This window comes from Cucurbita maxima, unplaced genomic scaffold, assembly GCF_002738345.1.
Source record: "Cucurbita maxima cultivar Rimu unplaced genomic scaffold, Cmax_1.0 Cma_Scf00006, whole genome shotgun sequence".
Lineage (NCBI taxonomy): Eukaryota > Viridiplantae > Streptophyta > Magnoliopsida > Cucurbitales > Cucurbitaceae > Cucurbita > Cucurbita maxima.
This window is the reverse complement of record NW_019272022.1, coordinates 5,294,557-5,308,617: the sequence shown is the minus strand read 5'-3', so window position 1 is coordinate 5,308,617 and position 14,061 is coordinate 5,294,557. Positions and strand designations below refer to the sequence as shown.

Sequence of the window (14,061 nt, the reverse complement as noted above, 5' to 3'; positions counted from 1 at the left end):
GCCAAAAAAAAAAAAAAAAAAAAAAAAAAAGTGAAAAAAGTAAAAGAAAAATGAAAAAGAGAGAATTAGGGAAGGAAAATGAAGGCGAAAACAAGTAGGATTGTATTAAAGTTTAACCGGATGACAGGGATCTAACATTTTTTAGCCCTGAATCGTCAATCTCTTTGCAACTTTGTTTTATTAGGTTTTTCATTGTATTTTAAATTTTTCTCGGTTCTTTACGTCGATTCTTTTACTCGTATTTCTTCATGGATGCAACTGTTAGAATCGAATTATATGAGAATATAGATCATCGAATCCCGCTTTGAATTGTTTGGAATCGGTTCTTCAACCATGAATTTCGAATCGATGAGTCAGTTTATCCTCTCTAGTATTATTAGTTTTATGCATTAAGAACTGGAAATGCCAACCCAAGTGGAAATCAATATCAGGGTTTGGAGTTTGAGCTACAATGGAAGAATGAACATCAAGCAAATGTGAATTGAATTGAATACGATGCATTTGGAAATGATACTATAAGCCAATCTTAAAGTACCTTGTCGATTCTCTTCTCTGTCTCCGCTGCCGTGTCGACTTCTTCATCTTAACGGTTCTTTCTTTTTTGTTCTGCTATTGCCATAGTTGACTTAGAGAGAATCTTTTGCTACCATAATGTGATAAAAAACCCCAAGGGTTTGTGGTGATTGCCATAAAGTGCATATCAAAGCTCACTCAGAGGAAGATCGTGAGATCCCACATCATCAGTCGGAAATGGGAACAAAATATTTCTTATAACAACGTGTAAACCTCTTCCTAGTAAATGCATTTAAAGATCGTGAGACTGACGAAATATGTAACATGTTAAAGCGAACAATATAACTATAGGTAGGCTTGAGCTATTACAAATGATATCAGAGTTAGACATCGGACGCTAGGCACTGAAAGGGGTGGATTGCGAGATACTACATCGATTAGAAGGGAAACGAAACATAGGTGTGAAAATCTCTATCTAGTAGACAAGTTTTAAAATGGAGGATGAGGATAAGTAAGGGTTTGGTTAAATAATATTTGGTAAGATTTTATGTATAAAATAATGAAAGAATTTAGTTTTTGTTGAGAAAGTTATTTTAAAGTTAAATTGTGACAGTTTTGTTAAATAATTCATCCAATCTGAGAGCAAAATGATAGGCGCGTCCGACCGGTCTTCCCGGTTAACCTTTATTTTTAAGCGTCCAAGAAATGTCTTTAAATTGGCTCTAAATCCAAATTTCCCTCCGTTTCATTTGCGCCAAAATTTCAGAAACCCTCTCTGGATCTTCCAGCTTCCTTAGTCATCAATTCCATTTCATCTTCCCAGATTGTTCCTCCGCTCTCATGCCCCCCCCCGGGATCAGAACCGCTGCCACAACAACGCCGCCGCCGATGATGAGGACGACGATCTTCTTCCTTCCACCCAAACAGTCTTCTTCGACCTCGCAATCTCCGACTTATCGCTCCACACTCGCGCACTCAAGAGCCCGAAGCGTTCGGCTCCAATCGCCACTGGCAATGACTCAATCCTTTGAGTAAATGGAGAATGACCAATACTTCTTCAAATGTAAGTTGTTGATGTAACTGCTCAATTAAATTTCCATTTTAAGTTCATATTGAATCAAATTTTGTTAGATGTATCCATCTACAGCTGTAATGTTCTTTGTACTTCTGCCGATGTTTTCAAATGTCACCATGCGCGTACAATTATATCGCTCTCTTTTCATTTTTTAGGATTTCTGAAGATCATTTAATTATCTTTCATCGATTACTTGTTGCAGTATAATTTCACGAATCAGGAGGACGTTACAATTTTGTTTGTTGATGCCATTGAGGTTGAAGCTTTCAACTCAAAAACTCTGTTCCTGATTGGATGCTATACCATCGGTAAAATTTGGATCTCGCTTTTGTCATCTTGATTTGTTGACCAGACTCCTAATGGATGGCCTCATATATTTTCAAGTGCAGTTGATATTGAAATGAACATAATAAAGCTTTCGAGGGTTGAGCTGAATCAAATCTGCAGATTCAAGTAAGTTAAAAACTAAACTACTACTGGCTCTCTTTTAGATAATCATTTTATATAATCATCTCATTTTAGCAAACTTCTTGCCTACCAAGCCAAAAGCATGCCGATATTGTTTGCACGTAATGGTCGTAGTTGTGTCTGAAAGAGATGGCTTTCTATTGCATAGTGATTGACCTCCTTTTTCTTTCCATTAAAGTGATTGATGGCTTGATGATTTGAGTTATGCTTAGACTGATTTAGACTGATTTCTTAGGGTATAGTATGTTAGGAAAGAAAAGAAGTCTTCCATACCCTTTCCTGACTGTATCTTTTGATTTGGAAACATGCAAATTATAGATACTATATGCACAATATAGTATCCATAATCTTTTACGAATTCTTGGTTCGTTATTATTTGCAAGTTTTTTTTTTTTCTTAATAAACAAAACAAAACAAAATGAACAGAACTAGAAAAAAAATAGAAATATCCGAGGTGACATTTTGTCACATATAATATGAGATCCCACATCTCTTGGGAAGGAGAATGAAATATTTTTTATAAGGGTGTGAAAACCTTTTATTAGCCGACATGTTTTAAAAACTTTGAGGAGAAGCTCGAAAGGGAAAGTCCAAAGAGGACAATATTTACTAACGTGGGCTTAAGCCGTTACAAATGATATTAGAGCCAGATACTAGAGGATGTGCTAGCAAGAAGACTGAGCCTCAAAGTGGGTGGACACGAGGTGGTGTACCAACAAAGACGTTGAGCTCCTAAGGGGTGTAGATTGGAGGGTCTCACATTGATTGGAGAAAGGAACGAGTGTCAGTGAGGACCCTGGGCCTTGAAGAGGGATGGATTGTGAGATCTCACATCGGTTAGGGAGGAGAATGAAACATTCATTATAAAGGGTGAGAAAATCCAAAGAAGACAATATCGGTTAACAATGGACTTGAGCCGTTACAAATAATGTGACTGTGCCCTATTCTTCTAACCAAACCTTTAAATTCTTAGTTTGTCTTGCATGAATAGCTGAAGTATGAGTTGCTTTAGTGTCGTCCTTAGGAGTTGGGAGAAAACCCTTTATGCAATGGTTTTGCGAGAGATGTTTCAGGTGCTTGATAAGATGTGCAATCTCAATAAAATGTTGATCTTGGTCCATAAGAAGAGTCCACACTACTTTGGAATCCACTTTTGGCCACACTGAAGTAAGACCTGTAGCCATACCTAAGCTGATTCCCTCTACTAGAGTCTTCGCCTCTACACATTCCATTGAACCACTGGTTACCGAGAATCCTCGAACACACTTTAAGCTCTCTTGACTTTCTCAAACAATAAGCTCTCTTGACTTTCCCAAACAATGCTCAGAAAGGCTTTGGAATTTCAAACAAGCCCGTTTGGCATCCCATTTCCTCGTTTTGCATGGTAGCAGCCACACTCAATTGGTCTTGGTCATGGGACAGCGATACCCACCTACTGAAAATGGAGTATTCTCTTGTGAGGAGAAAGTACGAGGACTTGTGGTGCGTTGACATTCTGCCTTAGAGAAGGTGCCATCCAACGTTGGATCATTTGAAATCCCTCGTTGCTTAGTTGGTTGGGCCATCGAAGTCAGCTTTGTTTTATCCCTTTCACATTGATCAGATAACCACCACCAAAATTTCAATCGTATCCTTACAGAAATTCTCCTGGGCCCTGCAAAACAAATCAAACATATAAGAACAATGGAAATTGAGAAAAAGTTTCACTAGGCTCTAGTGCTGAAGAGCCATACGCTTCCCACCTATTACAACACTACATCACATCACGTGTATCTCTATCTTGCTTTCCTTTCCACTCAATCGATATTTCAAATTATTGGGAGAGAATCCCACACTAAAGGGAATCGTTATGAGTTTATAAGTAAGGAAATACAAGACAAATTCATGAGAATTTATTTTCAAAATGGACAATATCATACTATTGCATGCAGAGAAATATAGATTGAGACTAGTTTGTTAGCATGCCAAAACCCTTATTTTGGTTGGGATATCAAAAGTAATATTTTAAACCCTTTGCTAGTAATGTTATTTTTATTATTTTATTTTTCAAGTTTGTCTTTATATATATATATATATATATAAAAGTTATACATTGCTTGCAAATGATTTCAGCCTAAACATAATTTGTTGGGTCATATTTACTTTTAGAGAAACAAAGGAAATTATACTTTTAATCCTTTTTTTTTATTTTGTAAGATGAAATTTGAACTTCCATACTTTTACTTTACATATTAGTTAATTCGTTCTCGTTTTTTCATTTCTTTATCATTTTTATTTAAAATTTATAGTATCATATGCCACAATTGATGTGACACTTTAATACATCGTATTGCATTATATATATAGAGAGAGAGAGCAAATTACTATATAATTACTTATATTCTATCAAAATATAAATTTTATTATGTATACATTGGATGAGACTTTTAGCCTACAACTTTTTTTTTTTTTTCTTTTTTTTGTGACAATTGATATATGGTCGAGTTTATTTTGGGTGTAATATCTAAAAAATTATTAAAACTAGGTTTGCTAAAATTGACCAAATGACCCAACCAAGCTATGGCTTATGGGGTTTCCCCTTTTTTGTTTTTTTGGCCCTTTTGAAAGACTATAGCTTATAGGCTTAATGATTATCAAAGTTCCATAGGAAATTAGCCTCGTGACAAAAATATTCTCCACCATCAACAAACCTATCCTCCATATTTTCTTGTCCCGGGAACATAATGTCGCTATCATAGAGCATTTCATTCCGACACATAATATTACCGAACCCAAAATCCGAACCACCGTCCAACAAGTCCCAAGCCGCCCAAGCGCTGCTGCTTCCATCGCCGCTGTCAACCGCCCCTGAAGAGTGTTTACCGGTTAGAGCTTCCTCATTGCTACTACTACTACCCGTTTTAACTCGTTCCTCTCCGCCGTGCTCGACAGCGAACTTCGCTGCGGCTGCCTGAATCTCCTGAGCCGAAAGCCGGTCGCCGCCGTCAATTTCAGGCGGACTATCTGAAAAATTAAACTTCGCATGGGGACCACGCAGACAGAATTGTGCCGCGTCGAAAGCACGCGCCGCTTGCTCTTGTTTGTCGTAAGAACCCAACCAAATACGGTCACGGCTGTTGGGCAGCCGAATTTCCGAGACCCATTTGCCCCATTTCCTCTTTCGTACACCTTTGTACTTCAAAATCTGACCACCCGACTCTTCATTCGTTTCACTGCCTGAGTTCCGACGGTCCGCCATTAATGAACGGTCTATCAGATCCGAGCGTAAGGCAGGTTTGGGTTCGGAATGAGGCTCGGGAACTTAGAATGAGAAATTCAAAGTTAGTGAAAGAGGGGATAGGGCTTTGGAGTTAAATAGGAAATGGACAAAACGAGTAAACTCTAAGGTAGAGGGAACTCAACGAAGAAGCTCAGTGGGGTTTTGGGTAACGCGTGATAAAACTTAAAAACACCACGTGAGTTTTAAAATAATCATTATAAATTCTTCCATCCTTTTAACTTTATTTTTTTTTATTTTATAAACATTTCTAAACTAATATTAAAGCACATTATTTCTGGTTACAGTCATTTCAAATTTTTTTGTCCTAATTTTTCAATATTTTTCTAATCTAAATTTCGGAGTTGTGTTAATTTAAAATTTTAATTGATACAATTTGGGGAGATTAAGAATATAAATGACTTATTTCTATTTATTTTAATATTTTTTTAAAAAAGTTTCATTATCGTAATTAGATGTCTATGTCATGGACTTTTGAGTGGTTTTAAAAAAGAAGAAAGGCATGACGGTTCTGAAAAAGGAAGAAAGGGGCCATTTTATTATTTAAATTTTTCTACCACTTTTAGACCAGTCTTTAAGTTATAAATAATTGAATTTAGATCAAAATTGTAAATTTGATACTATAATATTAGAAATTTTAAAATTTAGTCCCTAAAATTTTATTTATTTTTTTAATTTAATAAATTTTTCATAGTCTTTAAAATCATGGAGTTTGATTTTAATATTTGTAATTATATGAACTTATACCATATTATTGATTTGTTACATTAGTTTGAAATCATGGGCTTCTAGATGTTCATTAAGAAGATTTTGCGGCTAAATAGTTATTGACCTCTTTTTGACTTTAAGAAATTATATTGAGCTTTTTTCAAAAATTATTTGAAAGTGATTCTTTTTTCCCTTTAATGTTAATTATTGGGCCGTCCATCTTAAAAATGAATTGCATAATTGAGAAATATTAATAATATTGCTAAACTATAGTTATATTATTGTGCTGTATTATCCAATTTTTTTAATAAAAAAGTATGATATATAAAATTAGATTAGAGTTTCATTTTTTATAGATATGTTCCTCAGATATTTGAAAGCCTATAATTTTTTTTAGATTTTGTTCACTTGACTCCTGAGATTTGAATAATCTATTTGATTTGATGTGATCGAACCTAGCTCATATAATTTAATTGGAAAAAATAAATATATATTTTAATGGATGAAGAAGAAAGAGAAAATCTCGTGCTTAATTTTTGAGTATGGATGTCCAAATATAAAGATAAGGGTAAGGACTAAGGGCGCAGCCATTTGCATTTGCGGCGGTCCCATTTTAACTGTCCCCTAGTTTAATTGGGACAACCAACAGTTTAACCCTTTCAATTTTCAGCACATTTCTCTTTTGAAAAACATAGATTAAAAGAATTTCCACAAAACTAAATTTTCAAAGAAAGAAAAATTAAGTTTTTAAACACGTGTATCATAAAGCTATAAAGACTGGATTCACATAAGAAACCACTAAACCAGGAAAAGTTTTTTGGATTTTTTATTTTTTTTTATTTAATTTCTAATATTGTTCCGAATGATCGTGTTTGTGAGTTAAGTCGAGTTGGGTTAGACATTTTTAAGTCCAAATTTGTTGTAATTGTTTTAGTCATTTATTCAAATTTTGTTTTCAACACAATTAAAAAGTAGTTTTTAACCTATTTATTTTGAAATTAATTTTGTTCCATCTCTCTCAAGTGCTTTTCCCCCTTTCCTAGGCAATAGCCTCTGCAAAGATTATACAATGCCTTATTAGGTCAACTTTGTTCTTTGAATTAATATTCGTCCGGTTAGATTTTGACCATTGAACAAAGTCATACTCAAACAAAGGATATATTTGTAAAACTTTGCTCTACAAGTTTATATATCATGCAATATCAAGTACAAGTCTAAGTTTATTGACCCACGAATTAAGGGTATGACTCTAATATCTCACGACCTTTTACAATTGTATGATATTATCCAAAGTATAAAGTCCTTTATAATGATACGATATTGTCCATTATGAGCCTAAATTCTCATGTCTTTGCTAAAATTTCTCCAAAATACCTCATATCAATGGAGTAGATTAAATTCCTTACTTATAAATTCATGATTTTTCACTTAATTAGCCAATGTGAGACTACTACTCTTAATAATCTCTTTTTCTGGAGTTTTCAAGAATTTTATTGATATGGCTAAATTAAAGGCATGACCTTACTATTATGTTAGAAATCATGATCTTCTACTGTAGTATGATATTGTTCACTTTAAACATAAGGTATCGTGACTTTACCCAAAATGATTCTTGTGAATAGAACTGGGTATGGGCTAAAACTCTTTACTGGGTGTGTTTGTGTTTGTGTTGGTTGATTGTTGTTGGTTGACAAAATTGATTGCTTAGAATGTGTGTGTGTGTGTCGTGTCAAGTGTAAAGGGCGTGGCGGAAGACCTCCCTCTTGCTTGGTCAATGCGGACTGCTCAACTAACTATTTCAGCAAGTGGAGGGTAGGGTGGATATGTGGTTGGGTTCAAATTAGTTGTTTTTTTTTTTAAAAAAAAGAAAATCAAACATGTAGCCTTTTTAAATCGAAAAATTTTAAAAAATAATCATTAAATAAGCAAATAATTGTTCTACATTTTAAACTAATTTATCACTCTAATATTATAATCATGAAAGAGATCACAAACTTCATTAATTAACATTAATTATTAGCAAAACATCAATATTTATCCTAAAATTATATCGTTTTTAATTTTACTATTAATAAATTAATTTTAATTTTAATTTTAACTTGAAACTTTATCTAAATTTAATTCTTTTTGTTTATAATTTAATGAAGGTAATTATAGATTGTAAATATAAAAAGAGAAAAAGTAATAATAATAATAAAAAGATGGGAATTAATGAAGAATTAATGGGAGTTGAAAGAACCCCAACTGCATTGGAGCCGAGTTGGTGTTTGCAATAACTAATTCCCACCCACCAACTTTCCCTCTCCTTCTTTATATTCTCTCTCTCCAAATTCCCAAATCCAACTATCCCTCTCGCACTCACGATCTTTCACGCTCTTCTCATGGCTAACGAACAAGACCTTCTCTCCACCGAGATCGTCAATCGCGGCATTGAATCCTCCGGCCCCAATGCCGGCTCCCTCACCTTTTCCGTCAGAGTCCGCCGCCGACTTCCGGACTTCCTACAATCCGTCAATCTCAAGTACGTCAAGTTAGGTTACCACTACTTGATCAACCACGCCATTTGTCTCGCTACTGTGCCACTGCTGGTTCTCGTCTTTAGCGCTGAAGTCGGAAGCCTCAGCCGTGAGGAACTATGGCGGAAGCTTTGGGAAGATGCTCGCTACGATCTCGCTACTGTTCTTTCGTTCTTCGCCGTCTTCGTCTTCACGCTCTCTGTTTACTTCATGTCGCGCCCTAGATCTATCTATCTAATTGATTTTTCGTGCTTTCGGCCTTCCGATGACTTCAAGGTTAGTTCGATTTTGATTTTGATTTTTCTTCTCTATTTTTAATTTCGATTTTGATTGTTTGATCTGGATGAAGATTTGAACCTTCTTTTGGAGTGCTCATTATTCTTCGGTTTACATCTAATCGAGCGTTGATTAATAGGTGTTAGATTGATATTAGTTTGGTTTGGTTTGAAGGTAAAATTATTAAGTCATTGTTTCTCGACTTATTTTTTTCCATAACAAAATGAATATCTTATGATCTTGTGTATTTCTTTGTCCTGCCCGAACTTTTTAGCTACTAGAAGTACGCAATGGTAGGATTTTTATAGACAGGTGCATAACCATTCGATTTTATTTACATATTTTCGCATTTTTTTAGGGTTTTTAGATGGAAAATATATATAGATAGCTTCTTTTAGAGAATGTTAATTGTCTTGTGTCGGTAACTAAAACTAGAGTGGTTTTTTTTAAAAAAATATTTTGCCTCTAATTTTTTTTTTTTTTTGCATGAAATATTGAAATTGTTAGATGAACACAACCCTCTACCATAGTATTATATTGTCCACTTTAAGTATAATCTCTCATGGTTTTGTTTTTGGAGAAGCCTTTACTCAAATCAATGGAGTTAGTATTCTTCACTCATAAATTCATAAACCCATGATCATTTCCACTAAAATTAGTGAAGTGGACTTCCATCATACAGCAGAAATTAATTATTTATGCATGTGTTTTACTTTTTTTATTTGGAATTCCTACCGAGATTAAGATGAATTTTGGAAATATTACACTTTATGTGAGTTATTTAACTGCTTTTTCAATTAAAATTATGATACTAAAAAAATAATATACTGCTCAAATTTAAATTTATTTTATTATGTTATGGTAAAACATTTGGATAAATTTAAAAAGTGCCATTAATTAATTAAATAAATCTTAACTGCATGGTAGAAATTCAGCGAAAGGATGATAGAATACATTTTTATTTAGAATCTTGTAAATTAAAAAAATTAAAATATATAGACTAAAATTATGAGAATAAAATATAATTGTGTGTAATAATTAGTAGTTTTTTCATTGTTGTGTTGAAGATGTCGTCTGCTTTCTGCAGGTATCGAAGGAAGAATTCGTCGAACTAGCACGAAAATCGGGCAAATTCGATGAAGGAAGCCTAGAGTTTCAAAAGAGGATTTTACAGTCATCGGGAATAGGTGATGAAACCTACGTTCCGAAATCGGTGATCGCCTCCGCCGGTAACTGTGCCACCATGAAAGAAGGCCGAACGGAGGCCTCCGCCGTCATGTTCGGTGCTCTCGACGAGCTTTTCGAGAAGACTCGGATTCGTCCAAAGGACATTGGAGTTCTCGTCGTCAACTGCTCGATCTTCAATCCGACACCATCACTCTCCGCCATGATCATTAACCACTACAAGATGAGGGGAAATATTTTGAGTTACAATCTCGGCGGAATGGGATGCAGCGCTGGAGTTATTGCAATCGATTTGGCTCGCGATATGCTTCAGTCTAACCCTAATAATTACGCCGTCGTCGTTAGTACGGAGGTTGTGGGGTACAATTGGTACCAAGGCCGTGATAGATCTATGCTTATTCCAAATTGCTTCTTTCGCATGGGCTGCTCCGCCGTGCTCCTGTCTAACCGCCGCCGTGACTATTACCGCGCCAAGTACCGCCTCGAACACATCGTTCGAACCCACAAAGGTGCTGATGATCGCAGCTTCAGGTACTTACCTTCTTACATAAGAGGCAGGATTCAAATTTATAAGTAATATTTATAATTATCACTAAGTTATATTTCCTCTACAAGAAATAGATAAGATGGAAATATAGAATTTAATTTTAATATGCATGTATGTGCACATATATTTAATATTTAATTTCTATATTAAAATCATATTTTCTGAAGATATGCTTAAAGCAGTTTTTGACATAATGTTTCAAATGCAATTAAAAAAATATGAAAAGAAAAAAAAAATAACACGTTTTTCAGTATAGATAGTGGTTGTTGTATTGACTGCAGATGGGCTTTTATTATGATGTGTAGCTGTGTCTTTAGTGGCCCATTACGTCTTTCAACTGCCAACAAGAAATGTTGCCAATTCATGGGAATTTATATGTTGTAGATTTTAGGGTCCCAAACATGAAATATTTTTAATAATCTAGTATCATTTTTAAAAAAATTATACGAAGTACACTCTAAATTAGAAAGTTGTTTTAGGAAAAAGATATATATACTTTTCTATAGTAGATACTATATGTGAATTTTTGAAATAAGATTTTTTTTTTAACCAACCTAGAAAGTGCATTTGATGTTAGACTATTATCCGTCACTCGCTCACCTAAATGTTTGAACATCTAAGTTTTGAACTGTCTTCAGTCTTTCAGGTTTACATAATTAGTTGTTTTTTTGTTTTTCCATGCTAAAGTAAACAATTGTGAAATGTTGAGAGCAACCACTGGTATCTAAAACCAAGTCATTGTCTTTCTTAAATATTAATTTTAAACTTTAAACTACAAAGAAAAAAAAGAAGAAGAAAGGTGTACGTCATTATGATCATTTGTGAAATATAGTATCGAAGAAAATGTTCCATTTTAGGTTGTGAAAGATTTGATGCGTTGAGTGTTTTGGAAGTTGAATGGTGCTTGGTGTGTGGCAGGAGTGTATACCAGGAAGAAGACGAACAAGGATTCAAAGGCCTAAAAGTCAGCAAAGACCTAATGGAGATCGGAGGCGAAGCTCTCAAAGCCAACATCACAACCCTCGGACCCCTCGTTTTGCCCTTCTCCGAGCAGCTCCTCTTCTTCGCAACTCTAGTGTGGAGGCAGTTCTTCTCCTCTTCCTCTTCCTCCTCCGGCGGCGGAGTACTGAACGCAAAGAAACCATACATTCCAGATTACAAGCAAGCATTCGAGCACTTCTGTGTGCACGCAGCCAGCAAGGGTGTACTGAATGAGTTACAGAGGAACCTTGAGCTCAGCGAGAGCAACATGGAGGCTTCTAGAATGACACTTCATCGATTCGGAAACACTTCCAGCAGCAGTATTTGGTACCAACTGGCTTATTTGGAGGCCAAAGACAGGGTCAAGTCCGCGGATCGTATTTGGCAGTTGGCATTTGGGTCTGGCTTCAAGTGCAACTCTTTGGTGTGGCGCTCTATGAGGCGCAACCGCAAGCCCACAAGGACCCCGTGGCTCGATTCCATCGACAGATATCCGGTTCAATTCTAGCCCCTTTGAAAATGCTTCCACTAATTTGAAAATGCTTTTCAGGAAAGAGTTACATGGCGTAATACTAGATTTCGGTGCTTTTAAGGAGAAGGATTCTTAATTTCTATTTGTAAGTTGTAAAATGTACGAATGGTAAGTTACTACCATCAATCAGAAACTACTTGTCTTTAGTTAACAAATATCATTCATTGTAGTTTTTTTTTTTTTTTTTCCAATTATTTATTGTAGCCTCTAGACTGCTTGTTTCTCTCTAATAATTGGTTGCATAATTATAGTGTTCCAACCATCTAATAACTTCTTACTCTGTTTGTTGACTTTATTGGCCATCTATATTCTATATATATAGAGAGAGGTTGAATTGGATCGGAAACCATGCGATGAATTACTAGAAGTTTATAGCAAAAATATTGATCAAAGTACGTAGGGGGAGGGAATCACGGTTGGGGAAAAAAGATACTCATTCGTTTTCTCGTATTATTAAAGAGCATGGTATGAGATAAAAACCCAACAATCATGCTAACCAATCTCCATCCACATCTTCAATCTCCCCAATGTCCATGCTGCAAAATGCAAATATGTATTGAAATGGAAAAAAAAAATGAGTAAATTAATCCAAAATGCAAACACCCAAAAAAGGGGGGAAGAAATAAAGGACACACTAGAACCGTTAAGACATAAATCGACCTCCTAAATATATATTTTTTCCATTGGGGTTTGAAATTTGAATTTGTTTTGGATTAAGGGAAGCTAAATTCGTACCAAGATAGGTCAGGATCTTGAAGGTAATCCTCATTTGAGAACTGATAATTCGAACGCGGCTGCAAAAAATCATCATTGATACTCAACCAATCTGGAAATTCCATGGCTTCTTCACTCTGTCCAGTTGGAACATTCTCAAAAGTACAGTGAGTCTGACCATCAATCTCCAAAGGCTTCTCATCCATAGACCTGATCTCAGCCACCATAGCCTCCTCCTCTTCCTCCTCCTCCTCCACTGCCCCATGAATCTCCTTTTCACTCTCTCCAGTTGGGAAATTATTGGACCAAAACAAATCAGAAGCCATCAACCTCCCTTCTTCCTCTGATAATGAAATTGATTTGGGAACTTCCCGATGAGTAGTGGCAGCATAATCAAAAGTGGGACAAATATATGAAGACGGGTGCAAGAATGAAAGTGAATAAAATGAATGGTTGTTGTTGTTGTTGCAAACAACTGAACTAGTATCCTCAAAATTGGGATTCAGACCTAAGGTTTGTATAGGGATATCTAAATGGAGACTCTGTGCAACAGGTGGAGGAGCAATAAAATCAGACCCATTTTGGAAATAAAATGAGCAATCAGGGTATATCCTGGGATTTCTCCTGGATTTCATTCTTCTTTCAGGTTCAAAACAAGGGGTGAATTGATGAGGGTACACGGGAAGTGAATGTTTAATCTGTTGGTCCTGTTTTTGTTGCTGTTCTTTAGCTTCTTTTGTTGATGCTCTGTGAAGCTTGAGTGCAGTTACAATCTCTCTTCTAGCTTCAGCCATATTCAGAGGCATTTGCTTGTAAAGCCTTCGGGTTTCGCGTCTCCTTCTAACCTGTTTCTTACGTTCTCCATGTGGCTGTGGCTGTGGCTGTGGCTGTGGCTGTGGGATTTTAGTAGCTTCAAAGTTGCAGAGTTGGTCTGTAGAGTTCATTGGGGGTTTGGTTTTAGATTTAGAGGTTTCTCTTTAGTGTTCATATATTGCTTTTCTTCTCTGATAAAAAAAGGGTGTAGAGATGAGGATTGAAGATCAGTTGGGAGAATGGTGGGTTTTAAATTCTGTCTGCCACGATTACCCTACGCCGCGAGTTGTTCCAAAACAAGTCCTATAAGGCGGCCATACAAGTAGGGTACCCTATGCCTTCGACCTCTTTTTTACTTTTACTTATTCGGCAAACTACATCTTTCTTTGTTTCTTCTTTTTACCGTGCTTTCATCGTCACTGGTTTTAGAAATTTTCAGGTTTGGAAATAATGGGG

At 35.6% G+C, this 14,061-nt stretch overlaps 3 protein-coding genes and 1 long non-coding RNA gene across 4 annotated transcripts; 2 read left to right on the top strand and 2 right to left on the bottom strand.

The window, feature by feature from the left end:
- The first annotated feature begins 1,274 nt into the window (after window positions 1-1,274).
- On the top strand, window positions 1,275-2,180 carry LOC111480947. Its single transcript, XR_002717957.1, has 3 exons — window positions 1,275-1,576; window positions 1,791-1,896; window positions 1,978-2,180. It is a non-coding gene; the product is annotated as an uncharacterized LOC111480947 (long non-coding RNA).
- A 2,406-nt stretch (window positions 2,181-4,586) lies between these two features.
- LOC111480951 (ethylene-responsive transcription factor ERF017-like) lies at window positions 4,587-5,538 on the bottom strand. The gene has a single exon (XM_023126190.1). It carries the CDS (start codon window positions 5,292-5,294, stop codon window positions 4,680-4,682), a length of 615 nt encoding a protein of 204 aa, XP_022981958.1. The 5' UTR covers window positions 5,295-5,538; the 3' UTR covers window positions 4,587-4,679.
- A 2,834-nt stretch (window positions 5,539-8,372) lies between these two features.
- On the top strand, window positions 8,373-12,323 carry LOC111480380 (3-ketoacyl-CoA synthase 10). Its single transcript, XM_023125377.1, has 3 exons — window positions 8,373-8,833; window positions 9,921-10,549; window positions 11,484-12,323. The coding sequence occupies exons 1-3, from the start codon at window positions 8,423-8,425 to the stop codon at window positions 12,052-12,054; spliced, it is 1,611 nt and encodes a 536-aa protein (XP_022981145.1). The 5' UTR covers window positions 8,373-8,422; the 3' UTR covers window positions 12,055-12,323.
- Window positions 12,324-12,429: 106 nt separating this feature from the next.
- LOC111480786 lies at window positions 12,430-13,771 on the bottom strand. The gene is made up of 2 exons (XM_023125953.1): window positions 12,814-13,771; window positions 12,430-12,614 (listed from the first exon to the last, which is right to left on the bottom strand). Exons 1-2 carry the CDS (start codon window positions 13,734-13,736, stop codon window positions 12,566-12,568), a joined length of 972 nt encoding a protein of 323 aa, XP_022981721.1. The 5' UTR covers window positions 13,737-13,771; the 3' UTR covers window positions 12,430-12,565.
- Between the last annotated feature and the right edge of the window lie 290 nt (window positions 13,772-14,061).

What these genes read in the sequence shown, in the direction of transcription:
- LOC111480951 (XM_023126190.1), bottom strand. Translation starts at nt 5,294, where the DNA reads ATGGCGGACCGTCGGAACTCAGGCAGTGAAACGAATGAAGAGTCGGGT.
- LOC111480380 (XM_023125377.1), top strand. Translation starts at nt 8,423, where the DNA reads ATGGCTAACGAACAAGACCTTCTCTCCACCGAGATCGTCAATCGCGGC. An exon ending in GGCCTTCCGATGACTTCAAG is followed by an intron (nt 8,834 to 9,920) that starts GTTAGTTCGATT and finishes TGCTTTCTGCAG; the next exon opens with GTATCGAAGGAAGAATTCGT. An exon ending in GCTGATGATCGCAGCTTCAG is followed by an intron (nt 10,550 to 11,483) that starts GTACTTACCTTC and finishes GGTGTGTGGCAG; the next exon opens with GAGTGTATACCAGGAAGAAG.
- LOC111480786 (XM_023125953.1), bottom strand. Translation starts at nt 13,736, where the DNA reads ATGAACTCTACAGACCAACTCTGCAACTTTGAAGCTACTAAAATCCCA. An exon ending in CAAGATCCTGACCTATCTTG is followed by an intron (nt 12,615 to 12,813) that starts GTACGAATTTAG and finishes TGCATTTTGCAG; the next exon opens with CATGGACATTGGGGAGATTG.